This window comes from Heterocephalus glaber, unplaced genomic scaffold (genome assembly GCF_053883595.1).
Source record: "Heterocephalus glaber isolate CG9 unplaced genomic scaffold, H.glaber_assembly_v1.0 deba00001781, whole genome shotgun sequence".
Classification (NCBI taxonomy): domain Eukaryota; kingdom Metazoa; phylum Chordata; class Mammalia; order Rodentia; family Bathyergidae; genus Heterocephalus; species Heterocephalus glaber.
In genome coordinates, this window is record NW_028258467.1 from 2,739,935 (window position 1) to 2,762,811 (window position 22,877).

The window sequence follows — 22,877 nt, forward strand, 5'->3', positions numbered from 1 at the left end:
AGGTGTCCGGGCCCGGCCGGAAATCGAAATGAGGCTACACCATGGCGGAGGTGGGGCCTGGGAGGACCGTGGGCTCGCGAAGGGGCCGGGTTCGGAGCCAGCGGCGGCCCCCGACTTGGGAGATCTCGTACTCGGACTCTGAGGCCGACGCCATGTCGAAGGAGGGTGCTGGAGCCCGGAGCGCGGCAGGGCAGCGCAGGGCAGCACTTGAGGCACGGCGGCCCAAGCAGGCATTGCAGCACTTGGTGGTGCGCGTAGACCCAGGTATCGGGACGTGGGCCCTGGGGTGGGAGATGTGGGCCTGGGGACATTCTACAGGGCACAGCCCAGCTGACTCAGTTGCTGGCGGGCGTGTCCTTCCTGAATCCTGAGGTGGGGGTCCCCAGCCAAGCCCGGGGACGAGCTCTGTGGGCTGTCACTCTAAGGAAGAGGAACACCGGGACGGGGAGGGGGATTGAGCCTGGCTGTGGGGCTGCACCCGAACCCCGCCAGTTCTGAGTGGGAGCGGATAGTGACTGAACTGTACCCCGCGGCCCAGCTGTCCTGGAAGACGCTGGCTGAGACATCCTGTTGGAGGCACTGGGTGCCCTGGGGTGTGAGTGTCGCATCGAGCCACAGAGTCCAGCCTGCAGCCTACGTGGAGTCGAGTGAAGCCTGACCCCCGGCCCCCAGGCGTGAGTGTCCCCTAAAAGTGAAGCTCTGGTCCCAGGCAAGCCTGGCAGAGGGATAGACTGAGAGACCCCCGTTTCCTCAGCACTCTGCCAGTAAGAAGGCAGCTCTCAGCTGCTGCCAGAGGACACTGCCTCTCAGTGAGGCTGGGGTTAAGGCCGGTTGGAACCTAACGTGGGATTTTGGGAAAGCAGGCCTGGGTGTGGATGGGAGAGCTGCTGGGGTGCCAGTATTGGCCCTGGTCACCCAGGCTGAGGTTGAGCAGCAGGATTCAGTGTACCCACAGGTGCTTCCTGAGGTGTGGGCTGCAGAGGACCAGGAGCTGCTGCTGCTACTGGAACCTCAAGAATTTCTGCAGGGAGTGGCTCAGCTTACTCAGGTGCTTGACCTTCCTGTGCATGGGGCACAGGTGGGCTTGGGCTTCTCTCTAGTCAGAAACTGCTGAGATGTTGAGTGGGGTTTGCCTACAACAACCAACAGTCTAGCCCTTATCGGGGTACTCAGTAGCCTCTGTTGGAGGAGAACTAGAATGCCCACCTGACATTTGTTCAGGCATCCCTAAGTTAGACCTTCTGCTGGGTCCCGGCATCCAAAGGTCAGCATTTATTGAGCACTTGTGTGCCAGGTAAATGCCCACCTGGGGTACAGAGGTGGTGAGAAATGAAGGGACTCTGTCCAATTCTTCTAGGATCTGGGGTGTGCCCAGGGGAGGTTCCCGTTAACCTACTTGACCTCAGGGAGGCACAGAGCTCATTTTCTTGAGACTTTCCTCCTCTTTTGCAAAATGGCTGTGGCTTGGTGACCCGTGACCCCACCACCACAGCCTTCCTGTCAATAGGTGTGAACAGATGTGCTGTACTTCTTGCCTTAGACCTCAGGTCCACCTTGCTCCATGCCCTGGATTTCTCCCAAGAGCCCTGCCCGTCCCCATGTGGCTGTCATCAGGCTGGATGCCTACCTGTGGTACTCTTCACTCTAATGCCTGTAGTAAACCTAGCTGAGATGGGTTTCTGGGAAATGGGGTGGGGGGTCGCTCTACAGGGTGCTGTGTGAGTCCCATTGCCCAGGATAAGCCCAGGTGGAAGAACCCAGGGAGGGTAGGACTGAGGGTATGTGCGGAATGGAGGGATGGTTACCTCTGTTTAGGTCTCACCAGCCAAGTACCCAGGGGCCCCAGCAGCCAGAGTGTCCAGTGGTGGACCAGGCCCAGATGATCATTGGCTGGCCTGAGGTGGAAGAGGTAAGGGTCAGCCTGAATTGAGCGGTACAGTGAGCTTTGTGCCAGCATAGGGGCTGTTCTCTTGAGTAGGGCCCCACCCACACCTATGGCTTGCCCTACCAGGCCTGGTGCTCCAGCTGCTCCTCAGAGACCTGGACGTGCTGTTGGTGACCTCATGGCAGGAGCTGAGTCAGCATGTATGCTTCCTCACCAAAGCCCTCGCCCAATGACCCTCTAAGTACGTACCCTTGCCCAGAGCTGAGACAGGATGGCTTACAAAGGGTGGAAGAAGTGCCTCCTGAGAGCAGACAGGCCAGAGGGCTTTGCTGAGCTGGAGGGGTACAGAAGGCCTCTGAAAGGTCCCTATGCCCTTCTTGTTTCAGGCAGTACCAGGACTTGAAGCCCTTTTCCTTCTGCACATCAGGGCGCTGGGCCTCAAGCCAGAGAGTGGCCAGAGATGGCTCCGGGCTGCAGGGGGTGTGGTGGAGGCAGATCCAGCAGTTTAACAGGGTCAGCCCAGCCATGGCTGATGCTGTGGTTGGTGCCTTCCCCTCTCCCCATCTTTTGCAGCAGGTGAGCCCCTCCAAGTGTCCCCTTCCCTTCCCTTCCCAGGAATGGAGACCAGGTCCCCAAGGCCCACCTTTCTCACTTCAGTTCCTGCCCTAGGCATTCCTGAACTGCAGCACAGAACAGGAGCGCCTTGGCCTCCTGGCTGACCTTCCTGTGAAGACCCACAAAGGCAGGCAGCACCAAAGGGTAGGGCCTGACCTCTCACACAGAATCTGCCTCTTCCTGACCTCCTGATGCAGAATCTACCAACCCTGACCTCCTTGTGGACCTGGGCTCCTGAGCACATACCTGCAGGACCCATTTGGGCTTCCTCCTACATCCATCAGCAGGACAGTATATAGCCCAACCCAGAGACTGACTGGACACCCTGAAAGACAGGACCCCATGTGGACTCAGTCCCTGGGTGGTCAGGTCTAAGCTTGATGGGTGGGTGAAGGGTGGAGGGAAGTTCTGGAATGAGCAGAAACACATGCTCTTCCCCACTGCAGGGGGGCAGGCAGCAGAAGGACCTGGAGAAGATGGGAACTCTTGGCCTTGGACCCTCTGGCTTCAGGGGAGCCAAGGAGCCAAGCAGTGTGTCCAGAAGGGGCTGTTGGGCAGTACCCAGGCCCACAGCCACCCAGAGGCTTGAGGGGTGGCTTCCTTGGGAGGAGTAAGAGATGTTGGGGAGAGGCGAACCAGGCCTGCCCCTTCCAAGCTTTGGACATAGCCAGACCTGGCAGGAGGAAAACTGGACACAGGAGAGCCCGAGGCCTTGAGGTGGACTCTTTAATCTTACAGCTGTATGAGTATTTGATACAGTTATTAAAGTCTCTGTGACAGGAGCAGCAGCTGATAACATGCAAAGCGAGCTAAGAAAAAATCCAGGTCCGGCAGGAACAGAATGAACTGAGCTCCACCCGAGCCTTTCTCTTCCCCGGGGCAGCAGACGCCTGCACCCTGGCCCACCCCAGCCTTCCAGGCCCACAGTCTGGGTCCAGAGGTGTTCAGGGTGCTGCACCCAGGGCATTCAAGAGGGAGATGCTGGGGGCACAGGTATGGCTTCTACCCTGCCCAGCACAGGCAGCTAAGTGGACTTGAGAGCCTGGGGCCCTGGACCTCCTGTGCAAAGACTGTCCTGGCCCTGGGGGAGATGAGACAACCCCAGATAGATTTCAGCCCAGCTTTCCTCTCTCCTGCCTGATGGGTAGCTGGAGGGCAGGGATGGAGAATGCCAGTCACAGGCTGAGAAGGCAGTCTTCAAGAAATAAGTCAGCTCCGTCGGCAGCGCTTTCTCTGGCAGGGCCTGGTCTCTGGACTGTTGGGGCTGGTCAGGTCCACCACCCTGGGTGAGGACACAGCAGGCTTGTGGAGGCTGCAGTTCATGTTGAGGACCCAGCCCAGCTTATTGTGCAGTGCCTGTTTAAGGCCAGGTGGCAGAGGCAAGCCCTCAAGGGTGTCCCCTGAGTCTGGTCGCAGCTGGCGCAGGCGGTAGCAGCACAGGTACTGCAAGGAGGTCATGCTGGCGCAAGAACGGATCACCTTCATGCTGCTCTTGGCTGCTGTGGAGCACACCATTGGGTAGAACTTCTTGTTCTGTAGTCGGGTAGCTGCCACCCCTGGAAGGAAGACACAGGGAAGGGAGTCCTGCCTGCCAGGCTCAGCCCTCCCCAAACACCATGCTGGGGTAGCCAAGGGAAGCAGCTTGTGTAGCTGTGACAGAGGATGCTGGTCCAGGGGACTCCGGCCTGGTCCCTGAGCTACACACGTACACACATGTACATGTACACACACACACACACACACCCCAAGACCCTAGGGGCTTGGGTTTCTAGGTCTCCACTCAGGGTCAGGCCAAGCAAGGGAAGCCACACACGGTAGCGCCCTCACCTATGCACTTCCTGTTCTTGAAGAAGGTCAGTGTCCCGTGCCAGGTGTCCAGATGCACACCAATGATGGAGCCCTGGCCGAACCGCGAGGAAAAACTTGTCTTGTCACCTTTGTGATGGAGAAGCCCTGGGGATAGCTGGGTATGTGAGCCCAGAAGCTATATGCTGCCCTTCCCGCCAGCCTACCCCACCCAGGCCACACGCACCTGTGTAGGACAGGCCCCAGCTGTCCTCATCCCTGCCAAGCAGGCTGCAGAACGTGTGCTGATACTTGTCCAGGTCCACATCTGATGTCCCAATGCCCACCATCTGGGGATAATGGGGTTGAGCAGGGGCTACTGGGCCCGGGGGCTATAGTGGCTGCCTGCAGGCCAGTGGCTACTTACCATGTCAGTACCATAGACAGGTGAAGTCATCTTAATCTCCCAAAAGTGTTGGCCATCGCCCAGCTCCTTGGTGCCTCGGATAGCTGCAGTACCACAGCTGTACTCCATATGGAAGTTGACCTTGCGGTTATCACAGCTAAGCAGGGTTGCCGATGACTTGTTCAGGTCATCCCAGACCCAGTCAAAATCTGCAAAATCAAAATAGAGAAAGTCCCAGGCTAGGGTGGGCTCCAGAGCCACAAGGCCTACCCTGTACATTCCAGGAGGACCCAACCCAGGTGCTCACACTCATCCTCCTCTCCACAGCTGCAGTCCTTGCCACGGTGGGCCATGTGCAGACTGCTACAGAAGGCAGCCTCGCTCTGGCCCTCACAATCACAGAAGGACTCCCCGGTCACAGGCACAGCGCTGGGGATAGATGGCGGCAGAGATGAGTACTCTGGGTCCGAATCTGAGTCACTGTGCTAGAAAAGAAGGGCAAGTTGTTCCCACTTGGCACTTGCCCCTACCCTCCACTTACCACCTGCCTCCAGCACCACCATAAGCCAGATTATTGTTACTCTACCAGAAGAGGGATGGACAAAAGTGATTCCTTGGGGTCACAGGTACACAGCATAGCTTAATCTCAGTGCTGACACCTGACAGACTGGCCCAGCCACAACCCATTTCTGCATGACATAGGGGTCCTGGATACCCAGCCACCAAGGAGTATCAAAGGCAGGTCCCACCAGCTCTGCCCTCTTAGCATTTAATAGGCAGCTGCTTGATGACAGATAAGCCACAGGCCTAGCCCTGAGACTGTGTGGGGCCTGAGCTGAGGTCCTCTTGTCACTCAAAGCAAGGGGGTGTTCCTGTAGGGCCCAGTGGGCCCATGCTGCTACTCCTGCTATAGGAAGGCACTGGGACTCTCATCACTACCTCCAAGGGGGCACAGTCCTGTGGTTCAAGTTCAAAGTTCTCAGGCCTGATGTTGGCCCAGTGGTCAGACACCAAGGCTGAACTGGTCAGGTTCTAGCAACCAGCCAACCCACAGGCCCTCCCAGGAGATCAGCGAAGGAGGGTCTCTCCACACCCTTTCCTACTTCAATGCTATCCAGACCTTCCAGACACCTGCCTCAGCTCTAGACCCCAGGCCAACCTGCTCAGGGGCCAGGGAAGGTACAGATAGCCTGTGCCAGCCTGTTCCACTATCCCTATGAGCCCTGGTCTCTGTTCCAGCCTCCCTGCTACACAGCTGCACATCACCCCAGGTGACCTCAAATCTGAGCAGACCCTGTCACACCACAGGGTCTTGTTAATGTAGGAGTTAAAGCCAGTCCCCATCCAAACCCAAAGTCGCCCTCTGCCATGTCCAGTAACACCAGCTATGCTGTGGGGCACTGCAGTCACTGCCTTTGCCCTGGATAGCAGGTTTAGACATTACCCCAGCCCTTCAAAAATTTTGAGACAGGATCTTACTGAATTGCCCAACTTAGGCTTTAATTTCAGATCTTCCTGTTTCAGCCTCCCAGACTGTTAGGATTACAGACATGTGCCACCATACCAGGCTCCCAAGGACCCTTTCCCAGATTCCTTTCATTATAATTCACTTTCCTCCAGTGTCCTGTCTGCTTCACCCTCCCACTAGACCCTGAACTCCCAGAGGGACCTATTCCTCTTAATGAGGCCAGATGTTATCTTAAATGGGTGAGAAAGTCTCCTGTATACCTGAGGGGAAACTGCCCAAAGACCTCTAAGATTTTGTTCAAGTGGACTCTGCCCCTAAGGAAGAGAAGCCACAGGGAACCAGCACACAGGAAGCTCAGGCAGCCTCAGAGTGAACACAGGCCATCCTACTGGAGAGAGGCCCTGCCCCCAGGCAAGGTGGCCCAGGGGACTGTACCCCACTGGCATAGTAAGGCCTCCCAACATCAAGGCAAGCCCATTGAGTGAGGAGCCAGAGCACAAGGTCAAACTGACCCTCTCTGGGGAGGAGGCAGACTTGACCCTTGACCAGCCTTAAGACAGCACTGAAGCAGAAAGAAGGGAGGTACACCCAGGATGACTATCTGCCCCCTGCCCACACATAGGTACCTTAGGCCCATTAGGTGACAGAGGACAAGCAGCATGCATGTGTCACACTGCCCAGCCCCGACACCACCTGTACCCACACCCATGACCCTGTGAGGCAGGGATGCAATGGACTGCTCTAGGCCTCATGGTTAGTGGGAGTTAGAGGCATGGAAGGAATGTAGGCTGGCCTTTCAAGCTCAGGAGGCCCCAAAATGCTGCTAACTAAGCCAGTAAACCCATGGCTCCCAGTTCTCCCACAAAGCCAAATAAGGGGCCCAGTCCTGGCCAGGACATCTGTCTGGGCAGACTACAACGCACAGGGCTGTAACTGTCCAGCCTCAGGAAGCCAAACGAAAAGCCACCCCTCCCCTCACCCTCACTGCACTGCATCAAGCTTTTACAAGCCACTCATCCTGGCCCACAGGCCTGGCCACAGATAAGATGGGCACAGAGCTGAGCCTCTTCTGGCCACCTCAACTTCTTGGGCCTCCCCAAGCTCAGATGTGATGGTTCACAACTGTAAACCCAGCACTTTGGGAAGCTGAGGCAAGAGAATAACAAGTTCAAGCCCAGCTGGGCAACTTAATGAGACACTGACTCCAAATTTAAAAAGGCTAGGGATGTAGTTCAGAGCAAAGGTCTTCAGTCAATCCCAGTACCACGAGAAAAAAAAAAAATCACAGTTCCCTTTTATACATGTGTAGCTGAATACAGAAGTTGTACTACAGAAAAACACCTGGAAAGACGCACAGCAACTCAACAACAGTTACCTCTGGAAACTGGCTGGGCAGACAAGATAGAAAATTTGTTATACAAACTGACCACAGGCCAGCAATCAACCTCTCCCATACTAGAATCTTCATAGAAAAGAATGGGAAAGAAGCCATGTTTAGCCAGGTGTGGTGGCGCAGGCCTGTAATCCCAGGACTCAGGAGGCTGAGTGGCAGGAGGATCCCAGCATTCAGGAGGCTGAGTGGCAGAAGGATCGCTGCAAGTTTGAGGCCAACCTGGGCTACATAGTGAGTTTGAGGCAAGTTCAAGGTCCATTTGAACTACATAGCGAGACCTTGTCACAAAAAAAAAAAAAAAAGAAAAGGAAATCTATATTCGTCCTAAGGTCCTGTCACCCTCAAGCTGCATAACCTTGGCTAGATCTGTGCCTGGCTGGACATGGAACACTCAGGAGTCAGCCTATCCTCTGGCTCAGGAACATTTCTCTCTTTGATTACCTGTGCTTAGGTGAGCCATGCCCACCTTGCTGCTGGAACCTACCTGCCCATCAGAGTCGTATCCCCAATTAGGAGTCCCTGCCAGACCCACACCCCGGGTATCCGCATCTCGCCGGGCTGCGCTGAGGACAAAATGCCACGCCCTGCTGCTCCGGGGGCGCCTGGCCATGGTGAAGAGGACCTGGAGGAAAACAATCCCTGAGCCAGGGGGACACACAGCCCACAGGAACGTGGTCTATAGATCCATCCCAGTGCTCTGCCCTTGGAATTTGGGCCCAACTTCGCAGGTTGGCTCATAACCCACCCAAGGGTAGAGGCTCCACGGCAGTGGATGCTGAGCCCGGGCTCTGGAACTCTTCACAATCCCATACCTGGCTCCAGTATCTGAGCACCTTGATCAAACCGAGGGAGATGGTGTGAAACACCACCCAAACGCCCATGACTGGAAGACGCCACTCAGCCCACCTTGGAGTTCCACTCAGAAGCCCAGCTGCCCCTCGGGGATCTCCAACCCGACTCGCTCCTCCTCCACTGTCCAGTTTGACAAATGGCACCTCCAGCCTCCAGTTCCTCATGCCAGAAACACCGCAGTCATCATCCCTGACACGTTCTCTTCCCGCCACACCTGCGGCCATCCTCGCTCTCGCTGGAGCCCAAACACCATCTCCCGAACTGCACAACTCTTCTGCTCAACTCCTCCCGCCTCCTCCCCTACTGCCAAGCTCTCTTTTTTGAAATAAATCTAAAATCTGTTCAAAGTTTGTCACTGTTTCCGGGGTAGGACGCAAGGGCTGGCTCTAGTTCTTCACTTCGGCTGTTTATCGATCCACTGGCCAGTTCTGTCCTGCCTTTTTGCCTGAATGCCTCCCGTCCCCTGCATACCCCAATTTCAGCCCCTGGCTGCCCTTCGTTAGCCGTGCCGAGTGAAAAACCCGCCGGGCTGCCCCAGGCCGAGGCCGGCCGCGCTCGCCCACCCGTAGGGCCCAGGGCTGCTTTTCACCGACCTCGGCTTCCGGCGACGCTGCAGGTGGTGCCCGATCCCGCAGCCGCAGCCTGGCCTCCCGCCGCCAGCCCTGGGGGACAAAGAGCGGCTGGCCTCCTCTTCCGCAAGGTCAGCGCTGCGTCGGCCGGGCCGGGCCGAGTACCGCTCACCTGCCGCTGCCGCTGGGGTCTGCCTTCCGTGACCCACTTTCCGCTCCGTCCGAGACGTAAACAATCCCCGCCCCCGCGCCGCATTGGCCCGGAGACCGAAGGCGGGCGCGCAGTGTCGGGACTTCTCATAGGGGCGGGTTTCGATAGACACGGCTGCTACCGAGAAGTTGCAGGAGCTGTCAGTCTTGATCCGACCTCCCCATTGGTGACAGTTGGAGGCGACCTCCGCAAGTCCATTGGACACAGGAGAGAACACGAAAGTAGTCCTTGCTCCGCTACGCCCTTTGCGCCGGAACCAGAGGGCACAGTTTGGTCAGCCCTTGGACTACTTGATTGGCCGGGGGAGCGTTCAAAGGAACCAGGGGCGGGCTCTTCACTCTGGCTGGAGGCTGGGGGTGCGCTGAGTGGCGTAAGGAATCCGCGAGCGCAAGTTACAGAGGAATGGAAGCTGCGGCGGGTGAGCTTGCGGGTCGGGGGAGTCTCTGCAGGACCGACAGAGTGATGGTTTAGGAGCGTTTCTGCGGGCCAGGCGGGCTTACGGGACCGGGGGGACTGTCTGAGGGTCTGACAGAGTATGTGCGGCCGGCCTGCTGCCTGCGTAGGGGTTGGTCATTGCGGGACACCGGTGCCTCCGGGACCCGCCACGGCCCGCCCCTGGTCTTGAGCACGCCGCTGAACGCCCGGGAGCGCGACCTCGAGCTAGCCGGGTGGTGCGGAGGCACACTGGCGTGATTATGCCTTCACCAGGTCTTCAGCGCCATCAGCCTCCCCCTGACACCTGTAGGCCCAGGATTACTTCTGCTTGGAAGAGCAGTTTGGGATATTTTTGCCTTCAGAGGCCTCACTTCAGACAGGTTCGGGGATAGGTCAACCTGGAGCTCCTAGAAGACCTTCTGCCTGAGGGTCACTGCTTATGTGGGGAAGAAGAGGAGAGTGTCTCATCTGGGTCTAGTCATTAGCTTTTGTCCTCAGAATTTGGTACAGGGGCAGTGTTTCCTGACCCCACGTGAATGAGCAGTGAAGGCCTGTGGTCCCTGGAAAACACCCAACCTCCCAACTTCTGCTTCTCACCAGAACCTGGGAATCTGGCTGGTGTGCGGCACATCATCCTTGTCCTTTCGGGAAAGGGAGGTGTGGGGAAGAGCACCATCTCTACGGAGCTGGCCCTGGCCCTGCACCACGAGGGCAAAAAGGTGAGGCCCTGCCCTGAGCACTTCAGTTTAGTTCCAATTGCCTGGCCCCCTGTGCCTGAGCATTGCTGAGCTTTTGCCGTCTGACCTTCTGCAGGTAGGGATCCTGGACATAGACCTGTGTGGCCCCAGCATCCCGAACATGCTCCAAGCACAGGGCAGGGCTGTACACCAATGTGACCGTGGCTGGGTGCCTGTCTTTGTGGACCGGGAGCAGAGCATCTCCCTAATGTCTGTGGGCTTCCTGCTGGAGAATCCAGACGAGGCAGTGGTGTGGAGAGGTCCCAAGAAGAATGGTAATGACCCAGCAAGCAACCAGGCACAGGTGGCCTTCCAACCTCTCCCAGCTGACTTCTCAGAGCTCCGAATTAAAAAGTTTTAAAGGGACCAGCTGTTGTGGCACAGACTTGTACTCTTAGCACTCTGGGAGGCTGAGGCAAGAGGATCGTTAAGTTTGATCTCTGTCTGGGCAACATAAAAAGGGTTAGAGATGCTCAACGTGAGGGCCCTCAATTCTGTCCCCATTACTAAAAAAAGAAAGAAAGAAGCCGGAAGTGGAGGGCGGCCCTCTCTCCCTCTCAAGTGGGGGTGGGGGGTGGGCCAGAGCTGTTCCTTGGACAGCAGTAAACTGTCCTAATTGCATTGAAAGGTAGCTAGGATGAGTAACAAGTACAGAGAGCCCTTGACTTACAAACTCAATTCATTCCTGAGGGCTGGTTGTAACCCAAGTTGGTCACTTGAAGGCTCAGGCTCCTCTACACAGCCTTCAAAGTCTCTCTCTTGTACACAGGCAGATCTCAGTGTCCTTAGAGAAACATTGGCCCAGGATTTCTCAACCCCACACAGGAAAGGATGTTGTAATGTTCATTCCAGAACTCTTTAAGGATTAAATCTGTATCTGAGACCATCTTGAAGCACAGGCAGCCAGCATTCAGGTCATAACTCAAGACTTTGGTCATAATGGTCTTAAATTAAAACTAAAATTCCAGTCGTAACCCAACTTGTTCATCTGTCAGGCCAGTCATAACTCGAAGGTCCACTGTACAGGGCAGGTCCTGGATGCACCTGCAAAACTTTTCACAGCAGGCCATCACACAGGCTTGAGAGCTTGGTGGAGACACCCCAAAAGGTTGTGGCTCCCTCCTGAGCTGGGTCCTTAGCAAGAGTCTGCCAGTCACTGCAGGGTGGGCATGTAGAGACAGGGCTAGGTGCTGGGGGCAGCACAGCAGTGGGGGAGAAAGTGGTGCTTGTGGGGATAGGGACAGGTGCCACCCCCTCACTGTGTTCTGCTCCCCTACCCTTAGTAAGAACCACCAGCAGGGCCCTCACTGCCTCAGCCTTGTGCTGCAGGTGACTCTCCAGGAACCTAAAGTATGGAGGCTGGTAGGGCCTCAGGCTGGTTAGGACCTCCTGGGTAAGGTGCCTTTTTTAAGGCTGCTGGTCCACATAGCACAAAACAGCTCCCCACTTTCTCTTGGTCTTCGCAGCACTGATAAAGCAGTTTGTATCTGACGTGGCCTGGGGGGAGCTGGACTACCTGGTGGTGGACACACCCCCAGGGACTTCTGATGAGCACATGGCCGTGGTGGAAGCACTTCGACCTTACAGACCCTTGGGAGCCCTCGTGGTCACCACACCACAGGTATCACCCACAGCTCCACCCATCCCCTGCATGTGTGGTCTCCCCACTGGGCTCAACTCTGGTGACCAGTTCTCCCTATTCGTCATGCAATTCTTGGCTGAATTCACTGCTGACTGGTCCTGCCCTCTCTTGCTGTTTAGGCAGTGTCTGTCGGGGATGTGAGGCGAGAGCTGACCTTCTGTAAGAAGACAGGGCTGCAAGTGGTTGGGGTTGTGGAGAACATGAGTGGCTTTGCCTGCCCACACTGTGAGGTGAGTCCTGGGAAACTGCTGGGGCTGTGACAGAGTTGACGAGCACCGATAAAAGGCAGGTCAGACAGACAGGCCTTTGAGACCAGTCACTGTCAGCCCCTGGCTTTCAGCATGATGGGCTGGGCCCTCACAGCCCTTGTCTCCTAGGAATGTACCAACATCTTCTCCAGGGGCGGTGGAGAGGAGCTAGCCCAGCTCGCTGGAGTCCCCTTCTTAGGTGAGTGTGGACGGCAGGCCCACCAGGGTCTTGCTGGTCTTGCTGGTCTTGGCTCCCCATCCTGCCTCTGCCCTGGGTGGATCCACTATACCCCTGCAAGAATGAGGAACCTGCCACCACCAGCTGAGCCCTCCAGTTACCAGCAGTGTGGGAGGCTGATGCCTACAGAGATTTCCAGAGGAGCAGAAGACAGGATGCTGCACAGCACCCAGCTGGGGTTCTGGGATCTCCTCGGGACACTGTGGTCCCCACTGCTTGTCTTTCAAGTGGGTGATCGGGAGAGGCAGTTGTTGGCTTGATAGAAGACAGTAGCACAGGCTCTGGCAGAAGGTGATGGTTGAATGTGGGGCCTCAGGGTGCCACCTTCTCCCAGACTCCTCTGTCTTTTTTTCCCCCACTCCGTAACTGGAGATCGAACTCAGGACCTGGCCTTGTGAGGCAGGCACAGAGCCACTGAGCTAAATCTCTGGCCCTCTTCTCTGTTTTTGCAGGCTCTGTACCCTTGGACCCTGAGCTCACCAGAAGCTTGGAGGAGGGTCATGACCTCACCCAGGAGTTCCCCAAGAGCCCTGCATTTCCTGCACTCACCTCCATAGCTCGGAAAATTCTGGACAGGTTGCCTGCTCTGCTCTCCTAACAGCCCCTTCACAAGGGGCTTTACTCACAGCCTCCAGGGCTTTCCACATCCTGGTGGATTCTGGGACCTGCAGCAATGGTCAGGCACTATGACTGAGTGTCACCTGCCTGGCCCTATCCTTGAAGGGGTTTTGTCACAAGTGATGCACACTGACAGTAGTTCCATCTGGCTGGCCTGTGGCTGAAGGACAGCTCAGGCCTGGTACCATTTTTGTTTTTTGTTTTGTTTTGTTTTTTGAGACAGGGCCTTACTAGTAGTTTAGGTTGGTCTTGAACTCACTGTAGCCCAGGCTGGCCTGAAACTTGTAGCAATTCTTTTGCCTCAGCCTCCCAAGTGCTGGGATTATAGGTGCGCAACATCACACCTGGTTGGACCTGGTGCCTTAAGATAGTGGTGGTCTTAGCCAACAACCCACGAGGCTTTTTCCAGGTCTAGTGTCCCAGACTGACTAACTGCTCCTGACAACTGGGCACCCACACGGTTCCCAAGCTGGCCCAGGCCTTCTGCCATTCTCTGGTGGCCTGGGCCCCATGAGTACTCTGTGCCATCAGGGCAGCATTCCATAATGCGGTGAACTGGCCTCAGACAGTAGAGGAATCTGCTGTTAAATGTATCCCACTGCCTTGATCATGAGTCTGACATTCAGCTCTGTCCCTGGTGATGACAGCATTTGCTTTTTAAGCATTCCATGACTAGACCAGCTGCTGTTAGTTTTATTGTTGCAGCCCCCTGATGGGTGAAAATGTTTCTCCGTCTCATTTGGGGGAGCTTGACAAGATTTTGATATTGGAAACCTATGAGTGGCCATGCTTGGTGTTGGTAGAGCTGCCCTCTGTGGGCACACCAGGGGAGGCCTGAGCCAAAGCCTTAGACCAGGAAGTCAAATTTAAGTAAGCCAAGCATCCTAGGGGCCCTTTCCTCATTTTTCCTGGTAAGGCCAGGGAGGAAATATAATCCAGAAAGCAGAACAGCTGCATGATCCTTCTTAGGGCATGCTCAGGCCTTCCAGAGGAAAATTGGGATAAGGCCCAGGCGCCACACTGGCAGCGTTTCCTGTAGCCTGTGGGAAAGCAAGCTGTGCCCCAGCCTGCTCCCACTGGCTTGCTGGCAGTGCTGCTGTGATTCACACCTCACCCCAGCACTAACCACTGTGCCAGCAGTGGGCAGCACTGGGATGAGGCCCTGTCTACTGCCACTGAGAAAACATGCCCAGTCCCTATGCAGTGCCCCAAAGAGGAGGGACGAGATACTAAAGTCTCAGGAGGAGCTCAGTAAGTGCCTGCGGTCCTTCAGGGGTCAGCTGTGAGGACTGAGAAGAGTGAAGTGGCAATGCACACACTCCTGAGACCTGTCTGGCAGGGGCTCGGAACAGACAGAGCCAGGAAAGCACAGGGAGTGATCATAGGTAAGGGAAATGAGAACACAGCTGACATTTCTCCACTTCCTTCAGCTTAATTCTCAAGGTCACATGCTGTGTTTGTTAGCTTTTAATTGTGGAAAGCTGGAAAGGGCTACTGTGCCCCCGCCTTCCTGGTCAGGTCTGTGGGTACCCAGCCGTGCCCACCTCTCCTGAACCTGGATCACTCAGCTGCCAGGACCCTGTTACCCAGGGAGTAAACAGCCCAGGGCTGGTCCCCATAGCTAGAGACAGCATACCCAACCAGGCCCCTGGGACAGTGAAGACTCATCCTGAAGCCCGGGGCCAGCACAGCAGGAGCACTGAGGCCAGCAGACCTAGGTCAACAGTGCACAAAGTGGGCCTCACTAACGTCCCGCAGGTCGAGGCCTGAGACATTGGCGGGGCTGTTGCAGGTGATATTGTTGTAAGTGTATACAGGCTGGCAATCATCTCCCTCACACACAGCCTGCACAAAGCGGGGCACGACACTGGGGCTCTGCAGGGCAAAGTCCCGCAGTACCTTCAGGGGGCAACTGCAGTCCCATGGGTTGCCCTCAACCCACAGGCGCTCCAGGCTGGCAGGCGGTGGCACAAAGGTCTGTAAGGAGTTGTTTCTGAGGCTGAGGTAGCGCAGCTGCCCCAGTGGTAAGAAGATGCCCCCGGCCAGTTTCTCCAAGTGGTTGTGCGAGAGGTCCAGCCAGAACAACCGCTGAAGAGGGCCCAGGATGTCCACGGGCAGTGCTGACAGCTGGTTTCGAGCAAGGAGCAGGTACTCCAGCTGGCCCAGGCCCTGGAAGAGCCTGCGGGGTAGGTGTGTGAGCTGATTGGAGGTGAGGTCGAGCTCTAGGAGTTCGGGTAGCCCACCCAGGCTCTGCTCCTCAATACTGGAGACGCTGTTGTCCCTGAGGAAAAGCCGACGCAGCCCAGAGAGGCCAGCAAAGGTGTGCAGATGGATGTGCCCCAAGCAGCTACCCTCCAGGTGCAGACTGTGCAGCTTGCTGAGGCCCTGGAACACCTGCTCTGGGAGGTTCTGGAGACAGTTGCCAGAGAGATTCATGACAGCCACATTGGAGAGGCCAAGGAAAGCACCCACCTTGATCTCCTGGATCTGGTTGTCATTGAGCGTAAGCACCTCCAGCTGCCCCAGGCCCTCAAATGTTTTCTCTGCTAGCTGCCGGATGCGGTTGTGGCCAAGCTGCAGCTCCTCCAGGAAGTGCAGGTCCTTGAAGGTACGGGGCCTCAGGCTAGTAATGGCGTTGTGTGCCAGGCGCAGGACATGCAGGCCCAGCAGGCCCGGAAAGGTGTCCTCCAAGAGGCCAGCCACGCGGTTGTGGGACAGGTCCAGCCAGCGCAGTGCTTTCATACCCAGGAAGGCGCCAGAGGCGACAGCCGTGATAAGGTTGCGATCCAGGTAGAGCTTCTGGAGTCGGGGCAGCTGCACAAAGACATTGGCCTTGACACTCCGCAGCGCGTTCCTGCTCAGGTCCAGCTCCCGCAACTCACCCAGGCCACAGAAGAGTGCTGGCTGCAGGTAGGCCAGCTTGTTGCCTGCCAGCACCAGCTCACGGAGCTTGCTCAGGCCCTGGAACATAGCATCAGGCAGCACCACCAGGCTGTTCCACCCGAGGTTGAGGGCCCAGAGGTGGGTGAGGCCTCGAAAGGTGCCCTCCTCCAGCCTGCCCAGCAGGTTGCTGCTGAGGCTTAGTGAAGCAAGACCTGGTGTGTGGGCAAATGAGCCGGCCACCAAGCTCCGAAGCCGGTTCCGCTCCAGGTGCAAGTGGTACAGGTTCTGCAGGCCCACTAGGGCCTGTGGCTCCAGGCTCCCAAGCAGATTGCCCTGCAGGTTGAGGAAGTCCAGGCCTGAGAGGTTCCGGAAGGCTGCTGGGGGGATTGAGGAGAGGTTGTTGCCATCAAGCCACAGGGCCCTGGTGCCATCTGGGAAGCCATCGGGCAGCCGCGTGAGGTTCCTTGCACTGCAGAAGACGTGGAGCTCATCCGTGTAGTCATGGCTGCAGGCACACATGGCTGGGCACTGTGGGCCCTCAGCATCTGCCAGTGCTCCGGGCTCTGCTCCCTCCAGGCTGCCATGGGGCCCTAGTGCTGCCCAGACTACCAACACCACCAGGGCCAGGCTTCCTGTGGGGAGAGGGGTTTAGGGAGGAGCCTGTGGCAGGTACCAGGATGTAAGCAGACCTTAGACTTCTGCAGGCCTTGTCTGTTGCAAGAGGAAGGTCTATTTGTGAGCTAAGTCTGTGGTCAGCCACTTAAACCATAGGCAGAAGCCAGGAAGGACAGTAGAAACTGGCCATGCTACAACCCCCACCTCATGGGGCCAGGAGGTGGCTGTCCCTACCCCACTGTGGGAACAGAGGCCCTGGTTCCCCACTTCACCCAGGCTGTGGGGCCCAGGCACTCTACACCCCTGACCATTGGACCATGTAGCCATCTGTGTCCTTTGAGACATGCTCAAGCCTGGTCAGGCTGCACACTGGCCTGGAAAATAGGGAGAAAACCAAGCCATTGGCTAAGATTGGCTATTTTCAGAATTTTCTGGAAAAGATCTGATGGGGTATTCACTTGTTGCTCTCAGTAGCTGAACAGTGAGTTGAGCAGTCCCTACACCTGAGGACCCTGGATTGGGGGACCTACCCACCTGCTATCTGGCCTGCATTCCATGCTGGCACTAGGGTAGGGCACAGACCTCAGGACAGATGGGGACCCTAAACCGTCCACTCCGCCGGCATGATGCCCCACTGACGTGGCTGCAGCCTCAACAACAGTGCTCCAGAACCCCTTTGTGGGGTCCTGTCCCTGCCCTGAAGGCTCATAGAGTTCCAGAGTAGGCAGTAGTGGTGTCACGCCCACCCTTGGCTTGTCTACCACAGGGTGAAAGTGGTCCTGGAGTGCCGATGTGCTGGTGGCCAGCCCAGGCATCAAGATGGCGCCCACAGAGGCAGAGCGAAGCACGAGGGTGCCAGGGCCAGAGGAACAGAGGCAGGAAGGGCAGCAGGCTCCGGCCTGGCAGACAGTCCCAGGCACGATCTGACCTGTGGGATGTGACAAGCCCCTTGCCCCTTCCCTGCACCCATACTGCCCAAGGGCTGAGCACTTGTCTCATCTGCCCTGCCCTCCCTTGTGCTACCACCAGGAGAGGAAAGAGCAGACCCTCTGGTCCCAGGCCTAGCCATGTCCCCCACTAGCCCACCCAGAGCTGACCACCCCCCCCCAGCCCCCCTGGCTTGCCCCAGCCCTTGTCCAAGTGGGCTGGGGTCACCAACTGACTGACCCCAGGGCAAGTGGCAGGGGACACCTGGGTGCCTCACCTTTCCTCAGGGCCATCCCGCATGCAGAGTGCTCAAGGGCGGTCTGCTGGGCTGGCTGCTCCTGCCCTCTGGCTTCCCTGCTGCTGGGCAGCTGTCGGCCGGCCCTGCCCCGAGGTCTCGGCTCCATTAACCCCCTCGTGCCGGGTGGCCAGTGTCGGCACCAAGTCCCCTAGGTACAGATGGTACATTGAAATGGCTAGGGTCCCTTGTCCACCCCGAAGCCTCCTTTGGGATCTGAGGTGGACTGAGGCATGGCTCTGGGGGCCATGGGCCCATCTGCTATGTCCCTGTAGGTGGTCTGAGTGGGTGGGGGTAGGGGCCCCCTCTTCTCTGAGTAACCTTCAAGGAGCCAGTGCTCACAGCAGGTTTGGAGGACCCAGTGTCCCACTAGCTCCAACCCGGGGTGGGGGGGGTCCTCGGGCAGCTCCTGGGGTCTTGGAGATCCCACCACTCACCCCCAGACTGAGCTGATGGCTGTGTTGGGGTTAAGCAGGTGCCACCTAGTTCCCTGATGCCCCGCCTGTCTGTGCGGCACACTGCCCGCCCGAACTGGGGTTTCCTAACAGCCCGAGTAGGATCTGCCGCCAGTTGCTGGGCCCAGGCCCAGCCTTGGCCCCTCCTGTGACCTCAAGGTCAGCTGATGTCTATTCATGGCCCCTCCCCTGAGGCCTCTTCTAGGAACACCTGGCAGGGCCACTGGCTACCTCATGTTTGCTTTTCCTGCCCATCCTCCTGGGAGAGAGGCTGCAAGGCCGGCACTAGGGCCCCCAGCTGCTCTGCACTGGCCTCTGAGGCTCCAGCAAGGGCCCGGTCACCCTGTTTTGTGTGCAGAGACCACAGGAACCTAGCTAATATGCGGTCTGGGTGGAGACCTACCCTGGGGTCAGGCCGGGAAGCTGCTACTGTCAGGGTTCCCCCACACCAGCCCATTCCACACCACCCCAGGACCTAGCCACCCACCTTGGACCCCAGCAGATGCTCCAGCTCTGTCTCTACCCTGCTTTGGGTGGTGGGGACACGTGTGGACAGAAGGGGCTGTCAGAGGCAAAACCGGATCTGAGGAGAGGCAGGCACACAAGAGGTCTGGGGGATTCTTGGACAGCTCCTGGTGAGGCAGGGGGAGCTGGACCTACAGCCCCTGCCATGCTACCCCATCTCCAGGCTATTTTTCAGGTCATTCCTCAACCTCTATTCTGAGAAATTATAGATCCACAGGGAGAAAGTCCACACCCAGAGCCACAGAGCAGTTTACTCAGCAAAGTGCGGCCTCAGCAGGCTCTGAGGCCATGGTCACAGCCTCTTCTGGGAACCAGCAAGGCTGGAGTGAGGATGCGCCCCCTTGTATCCCAGGTGGACTGGGGAAGCAGAGTTGGTATTGCTATCCTTTTGCTATGGGAGAAGAGGGGCCCAGACCTCTTCTTTGTGCACCCCAAGTCCAGTTTTGTGGAGTTAGGTGCAGGTAAGCCTCCAAACCCCGAAGCTTTTTCATGTCTCTTGCTGGTTTCCCTTGGGCTGCCCATTAATCTGATCCAGGAGTTGTCAAAAATGCCTGGACAGGGCCCATTGGCTGGGTTGTGTCTCTTGCACTGTCAGCCTTTTCACCCTTGTCATTTTGGTCTCTAGTTTTAAACTGATCTCAGGTGACATGTTGAACTTCATTCCTCAAACACCAACGATAACCATGGCAAAGTGCCAAATTTTATAATTTCTTACCTACTCCAGCTGACCAGACTCTTGGTTCCGGGTCCTGTTTGTGCATAGACTCAAGTGTGTTCTCTCCAGGTGTCCCACAGACACTCGTTTTACTTGTCAGCAGCCCCCCGTCTTACCCACTCATGTGGTTTAGTTCTTCCATCTCAATTGCAACTGCCTCCACCTTCCTTAGTCGTGTGGCAGTCACAGCTTCTCCTGACTCCAGTGCCCAGGCCTCTCTGACCTCCATTCACTCCCCTGGCCCCTATGTCCAGAGCAGGGGCATACTACCTGTTACAGGGACTTTAAGTTTTGATGGCTGGTGGGCAGGTCCTCAGCCTCCTCTGAGAGCAGCCTGGCTCCTGGTCACTTGCATTCCACATACTTTGGAGGCAGCCATTTGGATTTTTTTAAATTGTTTATTAGTACAATATATGTTTGTGATATGCAGTAAATTCATCTTGGGGAATCAGTACATATACATATCCTATCTTGATCATTTTTACTCCACCTCCCCTCCCTCCCTTCCTCTTTCCTTCCTTCTACAGATGCCCTTCCCATATCCACAGTTTACCTCCCTGTTCTTAAAATTTATTATATTTTTTAAAAATTATATTTTGAGTTTCTTATATTAGAGAAATCATGTGATATTTAACCTGTGTTTGATTTATCTCAGCATTATGGTCTCATGATCCATCCATTTTCCTACAAATGACTCAGTTATCCTTCTTTATGACTGAGTAGTACTCCATTTATTTTCTGCATGCGTGTGTGTGATTTTTCTTTATAATCATTGGTTTCTGAAACAAAGCCAGAAGTCTGCGTTCTGGCCATCTCTTCAGCATTGGCCTGTGACCCACAGGTACGCTTGTCATTTCTTTTCTGTAGGTCTTTAGTTTCCCTCAGTAGTGTTTTGTGGATATCTATGCTGCGATCTCATATTTTTTAGATTCTTTTTCAATAAAGTCCCTGTTCTCAATACTGTTCTGTGTTAGCTTTTTTTTTCCCCTCAACTTCATTTTCTGTGTCTCGGCTGGGATCATTTTTGGAAGTGTAATAAATAGGATAACAAGGTATTAACAAGGATGCCACCTGTACCCTGCATCTCTTCCCCGAACAGCTGTATCAGTGACTTCTGTGCTCACACTAGCAGAGCAGTTGGAGTGTGTCATCACTCTGTCACCGCCATCCAGCACTGCTCGCTTAGTCTAGGTCCTGCTCCTCTCCCTGAGTGCAACACTGTTGGGCTCATCCATTCTGCATCATGTGTTGGTGCCTCATTCTCTGTTGCGGCTGAGTGATGTTCTGTGCTATGTCCACCTGATGGGCACTGGATTGTCCCCATCCTGGGGTATAAGAGTGCTACTGTTTGTACACAAGTCCTTGTGTGGACATGTTTCATTTGTCTTAGGTAGATTTTGTGGGTTTTTTGAGGCAGGGTTTTTAAATTTTGTTTGTTTGAGATAGGGTCTCACTATGTATTCCAGGCTGGCCTTGAACTCGTGGCACTTCTCCTGCCTCAGCTTACTGAGTGCTGGGATTACAGGCATGCAGCACCAAGCCTGACTTTTTTAACTTTTCAAAATGATGGTATCCTTTCACAAAGTATGAGAGTTGGAGTTGTTCCACAGCCTCAACATTTGCTACTGTTTTTTATATTTTGTGGCAATGGTGTTTTTTGAGCTATTCTGGTAATTTGCTTTTCCATGAAAACTAGTAGTGCCAAGCACCTTTTCATGTATTTATTGGCCTTCTTCTTAAACCTTCTTTGTTGCAATAGTGTATTCTAGTCTTGCTCTTTTTTGGAGTGTGTGTGTGTGTGTGTGTGTGTGTTTTATATGGGATTGAATCCAGGGCCTTCACACCAAGCTACTTCCCCAGCCTTATTTTTTGAGACAAGGTCTCACCAAGTCACCAAAATTACCCAGGATGAGCTCAAACTTGCAGTCCTCCTGCCTCACTCCCCCAGGTATATGCTATGATGGCTGGGCTTTGTTATTAGATATATATTGGGGGGGTGTTTTTTTGAGACAGTGTCTTACTATGTAGTTCAGGCTGGCCTTAAACTATGTATGTAGCCCTGCTGGCCTTGAATGCACAGCAATCCTTCTGCCTTGCCCTCCCAAGTGCTGAGATTATAGGCACGTGCCATCTCTAGATATATAAGACTTGCAGATATTTTTCCCAGTCTGTGTCTTGTCTGCTTTTTTAAAACTGAGGGCCCAGGGATTTAGCTCAATGGTTTCGCCACCTGCTGCACAAGCGCAAGGACCCGAGTTCAATCCCTGGTACAAAAAAAAAAAAAATTGCCTCTGAAAGTGCGAAAGTACCAATTTTTGGCCAGGGATTTAGCTCAGTGGTTCCGGCACCTGCCTTGCAAGTGCAAGGTCCCAAGTTCGATCCCCAGTACCAAAAAAATAAAATAAAATAAAATAAAGCACCAATTTTCTTCTCTTATGCCACAGGATTGGGGTATCATGTCTGGGAACTCTGCCTAACTTAGGATCCCACATTTTCTAGTACATCTTCCCCTGAAAGTTTGATAGTTTTAGCTAACTTTGTTTAGGTTGTTTTTGTTTTTTTGGTCTCACTAAGTTCAACAGGCTGGGCACAATCTTGGGATTCTCCTGTCTCATCCTCCCACATAGCTGGGATCACAGATGCACTACCATGCCCAGCTTTTGTTGAGTTGTATGATCTGATTTGAATTCATCTATATGTGTGCTGTGAGATGAGAGTCTAATTACACGTTTTCCATATAGATATCTGAGTCTCCTGACCCTATTTGTTGAGAATACTATACCGGGGCCAGGGATTTAGCTCAGTGGTGCCACCACCTGCCTCGAAAGAGCAAGGTCCCGAGTTCGATCCCCAGTACAAAAAAAGAGAGAGAGAACCATCCCTTCCCCCACAGGAATGTCATGGGAAGTCAGTTGGCTGTGAATGTAAAGATTCAGACTCTTGAGAGGTTTAGAACCTGCCCTTGGAAATGGAAAAGTGTCCTTTTTCACATTTTCTTACTGTGGCTTTATAGTGAGTTATGAAATCAAGTAGTCTGAGGTCCTACAAGTTTGTTCTTTTTCAAAACTCTTTTGGGTCTAAAAAAACTCTTTTGGGTTTTATAGTCTTTGTATTGCCATATAAATTTAGAATGTGTTCTGTTGCTTTCTTTTAAAAAGGCTGTTGGAAATTTTTTTTTTTTTTGGTACTGGGGATCGAACTCGGGACCTTGCGTTTGCTTGTGAGGCAGGCGCCAGAACTACTGAGCTAAATCCCCAGCCTAAGGCTGTTGGAATTTTGAAGCAATTGCACTGGACCTGCTAAGCCTCTAGGGTAGAAATAGCATCTCAACAGTACTCTTCTGATCACTGAACACACAAC

General features: G+C 55.0%; 4 protein-coding genes across 9 annotated transcripts; 2 read left to right on the forward strand and 2 right to left on the reverse strand.

The window, feature by feature from the left end:
* The first annotated feature begins 26 nt into the window (after positions 1–26).
* Positions 27–3,282, forward strand: Eme2 (essential meiotic structure-specific endonuclease subunit 2). Its single transcript, XM_087202839.1, is given in 10 exon segments — positions 27–264; positions 539–634; positions 637–674; positions 956–1,048; positions 1,541–1,632; positions 1,816–1,915; positions 2,026–2,126; positions 2,272–2,461; positions 2,555–2,686; positions 2,688–3,282. Coding segments are annotated over 10 exon segments (1,116 nt in total). The 5' UTR covers positions 27–41; the 3' UTR covers positions 2,739–3,282.
* Spsb3 (splA/ryanodine receptor domain and SOCS box containing 3) lies at positions 3,213–9,291 on the reverse strand. Of its 5 annotated transcripts, none has more exons than XM_004873696.4 (7): positions 8,998–9,291; positions 8,037–8,174; positions 4,999–5,176; positions 4,713–4,900; positions 4,533–4,635; positions 4,328–4,453; positions 3,213–4,056 (listed from the first exon to the last, which is right to left on the reverse strand). In XM_004873696.4, exons 2-7 carry the CDS (start codon positions 8,160–8,162, stop codon positions 3,710–3,712), a joined length of 1,068 nt encoding a protein of 355 aa, XP_004873753.1. In that variant the 5' UTR covers positions 8,163–8,174; positions 8,998–9,291; the 3' UTR covers positions 3,213–3,709. The 5 variants fall into 5 exon arrangements, with proteins under 5 accessions (XP_004873753.1, XP_087058951.1, XP_087058949.1 ...); XM_087202825.1 differs by lacking the exon at positions 8,998–9,291 and adding an exon at positions 8,365–8,970 and having other exon boundaries at positions 4,328–4,400; XM_087202823.1 differs by lacking the exon at positions 8,998–9,291 and adding an exon at positions 8,365–8,967.
* A 40-nt stretch (positions 9,292–9,331) lies between these two features.
* On the forward strand, positions 9,332–20,477 carry Nubp2 (NUBP iron-sulfur cluster assembly factor 2, cytosolic). Of its 2 annotated transcripts, none has more exons than XM_004873689.3 (7): positions 9,332–9,602; positions 10,220–10,338; positions 10,433–10,631; positions 11,823–11,977; positions 12,118–12,228; positions 12,376–12,445; positions 12,937–20,477. In XM_004873689.3, exons 1-7 carry the CDS (start codon positions 9,587–9,589, stop codon positions 13,080–13,082), a joined length of 816 nt encoding a protein of 271 aa, XP_004873746.1. In that variant the 5' UTR covers positions 9,332–9,586; the 3' UTR covers positions 13,083–20,477. The 2 variants fall into 2 exon arrangements, with proteins under 2 accessions (XP_004873746.1, XP_087058958.1); XM_087202832.1 differs by having other exon boundaries at positions 9,408–9,602; positions 10,118–10,338.
* On the reverse strand, positions 14,554–17,933 carry Igfals (insulin like growth factor binding protein acid labile subunit). Its single transcript, XM_021251416.2, has 2 exons — positions 17,805–17,933; positions 14,554–16,617 (listed from the first exon to the last, which is right to left on the reverse strand). Exons 1-2 carry the CDS (start codon positions 17,929–17,931, stop codon positions 14,822–14,824), a joined length of 1,923 nt encoding a protein of 640 aa, XP_021107075.1. The 5' UTR covers positions 17,932–17,933; the 3' UTR covers positions 14,554–14,821.
* Positions 20,478–22,877: the final 2,400 nt, after the last annotated feature.